Source organism: Berghia stephanieae, chromosome 6, assembly GCF_034508935.2.
Source record: "Berghia stephanieae isolate SIO BIC M18660-M18661 chromosome 6, UCSD_Bste_1.3, whole genome shotgun sequence".
In the NCBI taxonomy this organism is placed as follows: domain Eukaryota; kingdom Metazoa; phylum Mollusca; class Gastropoda; order Nudibranchia; family Aeolidiidae; genus Berghia; species Berghia stephanieae.
The window spans coordinates 45,657,523-45,664,636 of record NC_088365.1 but is presented as its reverse complement, the minus strand read 5'-3'; the positions used below and the strand labels follow the sequence as shown (position 1 = coordinate 45,664,636).

Sequence of the window (7,114 nt, the reverse complement as noted above, 5' to 3'; positions counted from 1 at the left end):
TTGTGAGTGAAGTGAAGGCGAAGGCTGAGGATCATCATTGCATACATAATCATGTCACGGGAGGCCTTTCGAAAGCTCCTACATCCCCAGTATTAATGTTCTAGTTCTAGAAGGGGGTTTGGGAGGGGGAAAACTTTCTAACTTATTTTTTAAAAGTCTCCCAAACCCCCTATAAGAACATTAATTTTAATACTGGGGCTATAGGAGCTTTCGGAAGGCCTCCCCATGTCACTCGGCACTGCTGTCACAGACTCATTATTGTAATATTACGAAGTGATTATTATGGAGGCTTTCCGAAAGCTCCTACATCCCCAGTATTCTTTTTTATATACATATATAGAATGTTCTAGTAGGGGGGTTTGGGAGGGAGGGGGGGGGGGGTGAAACTGTTTTTTTAATTATTTAAAAAGTCTCCCCCTCCCATACCCCCAACTAGAATATTATAAAAAAAAGTTTTCCCCCTCCCAAACCTCCTACTAAAACATTATATTAAAAAAAAAAAAAGAATACTGGGGATGTAGGAGAAGGAGCCTTTGGAAGGCCTCCCAATTATTCGACATAGGCTGCGATAATGCTGGACATTGTATGATCATATTGTTATTTTTTTTAGAACACAGAATGAGAGAGGATATAGGAGTCAAAATGGCACTGAAGAAGTAGAAGGCACATGACTATGAGTATGATGAGGAGAAGGGACGTTCGTTTTCTTCTCTTGAGGTTGAAGATGTCAATAAGATGGGTTTTATATTTTTTTAAATATTTTTTTTGGGGGGGGGGGGGGTACCGAAAGCTCCTACAAGGGAAACAACTCAAATAATATTCCCTCAACTAACCCTGAGAAAAAATATTACCTAGTACCTTTAACTAACCCTAATAGGAAAACCAAACACCCTAGCACCTAAGACTTATGACTAACCCTAATAGAAAAAAAAATCCTCCGATATCGAGCTAACCCTAATTGAAAAAAAAACAACCTCAGACTGCTTTGCACTACCTTTCATTACTTCACAGATCAAAATGGCGGCCGAGAATCAAAACAATGGTCAAATTAGGAAACTTTAAACTTTCACAAATCTATCAAGGTTTGTTCTAGAGTTTTTTAAATGCTTCTATATGATGACAAATTGAATAAATAAACACATGACAAAAGATCAACGGTGAAAATACAAATTGAAAGAAGACTGGGGATGTATGAGCTTTCGGTAGGCCTACCTTTTTTTCATACGGGGCCAAAAAAAAAGAAAAACTCACTAAACGATGAGTTAACTGAAACGGCCTAAAGGGAAGGTACAAAATAAAGGAAACATTGTTTGTTGGTGTTTATGATCAGAGAGGGGGAGGGGGTGGTGTGTGAAAGAGAGAGAGAGAAAGCTTTATCTGTTTTATTTTTATAACAAAGATTGGAAAAATCCATTAATACTGTCCCTGGTGACGTCATAAACTTTGTATTAATTAATGACATAATTATGTGTACATTACTTCTTTCCAGGGAAAGACACAGTTATATTTGCCACAGAGGAAGATCTTTCCGAGCCCAGCAAAGCCATCATATATGACGAGGAAGACGTTGAAGATCAACCCCCTGGTAAATGTTCAATTATGCCACAATTTCAGTCTTCTGTCAAATTCCTGTGTTAAAGCAGAGTTTCTACGAATTTGTTTAAAGTCAAATATCCCCAGAATCCGACTCATATACTAAGCATCAGCCTAGGAACGTTATTATACTAACTGTTTATTGTGTCCAGATATTTTCCCCTTATTATTCTTTTTTTTAAAGTATATTTTGTTAACTGTAATTACCTTTTTAATTTTAAGCTAAATGTGCCAATTTCAACAAAGTTATTTTAAACCAAATGAATCCAACCAGAGGAAAACAGTCACCTCTACAACTATTTAAAGCTCATCTTTCTTGCCTCTGTCACCAATCTGCACGATCTGTGAAAGATAAGAGACGGACTCACCCTCCATTCATGAAAAATTTACTACAATGGACTGCATTCATGTGTATTAAAAGGACAGAATTTTTTTTTTTTTAAACTTGAGCTTTTAGATTGTGCAATATCCACTAAACATGTTCAAATTCAAAATGCTTTACAAGGGGTTCCTGGCCAACAGCAATGCTTAACATGTAGAACGAGATATGACGCCTGTTAGGCGATATTACAATTTTTTCTGACAAGAGACAATGGTGTTAACGGTCAGGTACTCATTTTACACATGAGTACGGTGAGGGACTGTGAGTAAAGATCCATCTTCAAGACTCAACTATGCACCGAGTGAGGCTCGAACCCAGGACCTTCTGAGTGTCATACGACAAGACCACATAGCCGCACAATCTATTTAGCCGGTCTGATCAAGTGCATGAAATGCATATTGGACTGTGTTGGATTCAAATGAATGATGGATATTTTCAGTAGTAGTGCATTATAATGATTAATATATTATGTTTAATGGATCTTGAAAAGTTTAAAATTATTTCTGATATCTTGAAATATAATTATACTAAATCTGGTCTTTCAAGTTTAACTCACTCAGCCCTAACACCGACTATATCCGTAGTTTACCTGGGTTACTTTTACCCCATGCCTATTTATTACATTTTTCTGAGACAAATTATAGGCGTACTATCAAAGCTAATGTTTTTAGTTTATACATGTTAATGGTAGTTGATTATAACTATCTATGTACATGCTCATTTTAATACATTTTTTTCCAATTTTGAAAAGTAGCAAAAATCTCTAGGATTGAGTGAGTTAATAGATCGCATACAACCTTTACAACGATTTTGTTTCCCCAATTTTATCTCACTGATTTTAATTATTATAACTCCTGTTTTGCCCATCACTAAGGTTTGATTCTACCAAACGGCGACATTAACTGGGATTGTCCTTGCCTTGGTGGAATGGCCACGGGGCCGTGTGGGGTTGAGTTCAGAGAAGCCTTTTCCTGTTTCCATTACAGCGAGGCTGAGCCCAAAGGCTCCGACTGTTACGAGGCTTTCCTGACGATGCAGAACTGTATGGGAAATTATCCAGAAGTTTATCCCCCCTCCAAACCTGACATGGAAGAGGAGTCCAGCATTCCTGCAGAAATGGGCATTGCGGGTGACGAGGACCTCAACAGCAATAACGAGGATAGTCCGGGGTTGATATCAGTGTTGACATCAAACAGCGAGGAGGAAGGAAATGTGGATGGTGTTGAATCTAAGTCTTGAAATTTTTAATGTTTTCTATGTTAGTCTGTAAGAGAATTAGGTTTGATATAGTAAATGATATTATATATGACGTATTTGGAGTGTGTGTGTGTGTGTGTGTGCTTGTGTGGGTTATGATTTTTAAGATTGAAATTTTGAAAGATGTACTTTGAATGAGCGGAGATTGTGAGCATGATTAATTATGTGATTACTGTCAAATCTCAAGTAGATATCTACACACATTGATGACAAAGGTGATGTGTTAATCAAAAGTTCTGATCGCTTGGATTGTCTGGTTGAGAATAACGTTATAGAAGGAATGAAGTTGACATCGCTCAGCTCTTTATTATTTTTAGACAGCCTGTTAGTGATTAGTTTTCACCAGAATATACCATCAGACTATAAACGTTAAAGGTTACACACAGTTTTGTGTGATGGGATATTTAGTATAATTTGGCTAGTAAATGTTATGAGTACCTATTACATCTAAATGCATAGCATCAATAAAGTGATCATTTTAATTTTTTCTAAACTTTCTTTTTGGATATTAAATCATTTTAAATCAACACAAAATGTCACATCAACATTATCCAGATATGGCTCTGTCTCAATAGTCTAAATATTTTACTTTATAGTCATATAGACTATATTAAATAGTAGCAATTTCAACAGTCAGGGAGGGCAGGGAGGTACATACTGTGTCTTCTATCCCCTTATATATCTATTTTCCAACATGCTTTCTGTCTTTGTCTTGGAATGAGATTACTTGGTTTTGTCCTGGCCCTGGCTGGGTGGGAAACAGTCAAATGTATAGTTATTGTTTTGGGAGATGATATTTTTTTCCTTGTAAATCATCTCTCTGTTATGTATTATTATTTTTATTTTTAATGTATAATGTAAGCATTTGAGTGTATTCCTCCTTGTTGGATTTTGTGCTTGTTTCCGGATGAGACTTATAGGTGATCTCAAGCTAAGTACATTGGTGGTGTGCTCTTGGAATCTACATCTGATCCCTATTTGTTCCCAGTTCACCTTTGTCTTACTTTTTCTTGGGTGCTTTAATTGTAATTCTAGAACTTTTTACTATCCCATTTTCTTCCTTTTTACTGGCGCTGATATAACCTAAATGTGTTGCAAGCGCCGTAAAACCCTTAAAAACAAAACAAAAACAATCAACAGTCAGGGAGCATTTGTATCCTTTTGCTTTTAAGTAGTTGATGTCAGTTTAACCTATTATAATGTCACAATCCATGAGGCAAGGAGTATCGAGGAAAATTCAAATTGTTTTGTTTTTTTAAATTTTGTTGTTGGTTTGTTTGTTTTTTCAAGGTTTTATTGTATTTGATCAGCAGGGAAAAGTCTCTATTGTTGTACATATATCATATATATAGAATGTGAGATTAGCTTGAAATGGATTAAGAAGCAAATGAGAAGGGGGCCAATGATGGAGAGTGGTGGTATTGGGGGGGGGGGGTTGCTATGTAAGGGGTGATGTTGTGTGCTTTGTAAAAATGCTGTGTAAATATTTATCAAGACCATTTTGTTCTGTCATCAGATATAATTCATTAATTTACAAGATACAGCAAACCCGAATCTGTAAGAAATGTTTTCTTGTCATAAGACAGATTTTATCATCAGTTTGTTGAAGTCTTACAGACCATATCTTTTTATCTAACACAATGAGAGATACATTTCTGATCACCTGGCTGACATAATTTTCAATGCTGTAGGTTAAAGTTTTTGAAACTGTTTTCTACTAATTCTACAGTGGAAGGAAAAGGAAATGGTTTACAAACAATTAGGGAATGGTGCAAGACTTTTTCTCCTTTTTTGTTTTCTTCTCTCCAAAAAGGTTTTCCATTTCAAGAGTGCTCTTGTACATTAAGACTTTCGTGACATTTTGTTGTTTTTTGGGTTTTTTTTTTTTTTTTGGTTTTAAAAATATTTTTTTAAATTTTAGATATTTACGATAGTTCATGTTCCAGCTAAAAAGAAAGCAGGTGGGGCTTACATTTTCTTCCTTTTTGCTGGCACTGATATAACCTAAATGTGTAGTAAGCGCCATAAAACGCTTAAAAACAAACAAAAACAACAGCAAACACGAAATTTAAGGTCTGTTTTGTTCGAGATCTCCATGTAAGCCTACGATAGTGTTCCAGATTTTTGTGCTTCATTGTATTTTAAAATGGCTGAGTTGTATACGGGTTAATAATGATAATGATAATATACTGTCTTATTATTTGTAATGTGTGTTTAAAAAAAATTAAGCTATTTGCAGTTTATTGTTGCATTATGAAAAAAACCTTTTCTTTTGCTGTTTTTAACTCCTGAAAATAATTACGGCTATTAAAACTTTTATTACATTACAATTAGATATGACGTGTTGAAAGCTCTTGTTACCTCATATCATCATATTTGGCCAATGACTATCACTTCATAAATTTGATCTTCGTTTCAAGTCCTGAATGACAAGTTACTGATGTAGTGAACACAAATAGATGTAGGTATGGGTTTTAATGACAAACAAGTTTTTTGTGACAAAGAATTTCTCAGACTCAGCCTCTTGTCCAGCCGACAACAAAAGTTAATAGTAATAGTGAATGGCTAGGCATTACATTTTAACCGGTTTATGTGGTCTTGTGGTATGACACTCACTTTCAGATCTGAAGGTCCTGGGTTCGAGCCTCGTTCAGCGCATAGTTGAGTCCCTGGAAAAGGCTCTTTACTCACATTCTCTCACCGAACTCAGGTGTAAAATGAGTACAGCGTTTCTGTCCCAAAAAAAATTTTTAATATCGCCTAACAGGCGTCATGTTATGTTCTACATGTTAAGTGTTGCTGTTGGTCAGGGATCCCTTGTAAAGCGCTTTGAGCACTTTTAGTGGATATTGCGCTATATAAAAGCTCAAGTTTTTGGGGTTTTTTTATGGAAATGTGAGCAAAGGTTTTCACTTGTCTTGTCCAAATCGAGGAAGAAGTTGTTCCATTTATCTATTTCATAATCATAGAATATTCCATTCTCTATCAGGGGTTTTTTTTTTTCATTTTTGATTATTCCATACATTCAACCACTTCCTTGCTATAAGTATTGTATAGTCCTTCAGAAGGTGAGGCCCGTGGAGCCGGAGTTTATCCCATTTTCAATAGCGTCAAACAGATAACAATTGCTTGCTACCCTTTGGATAGGATGCTAGTCTACAGCAAAGTACTTTCCACCAGATCTAACAAGCCCATTTCCCCCAATCAACCCTAGGTGGACAGGGTCAATCTCCTCAGTCCCTTTGCATGTGAAGCAAGTGTTCTACCAGACACTCTTTCCTTGATATGGAAATTTATAAGTAAACTGATGGGTTATCTTTTTTTGTTGGAGACAATATTTTTGTTCCCTTTATGAACCATCTCGTTAAAAATGTACTCGTATGTCACGGTGTATTATGTTTTATCCATTTTGATGATCACTCTGTCTAGATGGGATATTTTAGATGGACATACAGATAGATCACTCTCAGATTTGATTTTACTCCCTGTTTTAGCCGGTACCTCTTTGTCTTATTCTTTCTTGGGAATGGGTTGCTGAATTAGTGCTCACTCACCGGGTGGGGTTCTTGTTTTTTTGTTTTTAAGGGGTTTATGGCGCTTGCAACACATTTAGGTCATATCAGCGCCAGTAAAAAGGAAGAAAATTGGATAGTAAAGACATTCTTGATGTACAATGAAAAGGGCTTGAAGAAAAAGTAAGACAAAGGGGAATCGGTTCAAATAGTGAATAGATTTAGATTCCAAGAGCACACTATCAGTGTACTTAGTTTGAGGATACTGTGTGGGGTTCCTGACCTCCCATAGTGGGCAGGGAAGTACTTTCTGGGTCTTTATCCCCCTCATCTATTTTCCAATTGCTTTCTGTCTTAGAACGAGATTACT

The 7,114-nt window shown here is 36.1% G+C and overlaps 1 protein-coding gene across 1 annotated transcript in view; it reads left to right on the top strand.

Annotated features, from left to right (window-relative positions):
• LOC144975116 (mitochondrial intermembrane space import and assembly protein 40-B-like) overlaps positions 1 to 5,567 on the top strand; it is a 5,763-nt gene extending 196 nt beyond the window's left edge. Inside the window, exons 2-3 of the mRNA XM_078918867.1 lie at positions 1,490 to 1,585; positions 2,850 to 5,567. Of these exons, the coding sequence (XP_078774993.1) occupies positions 1,490 to 1,585; positions 2,850 to 3,214 (461 nt within the window). The 3' untranslated portion in view covers positions 3,215 to 5,567. The remainder of the gene's footprint in view (positions 1 to 1,489; positions 1,586 to 2,849) is intronic.
• The last annotated feature ends 1,547 nt before the right edge of the window (positions 5,568 to 7,114 follow it).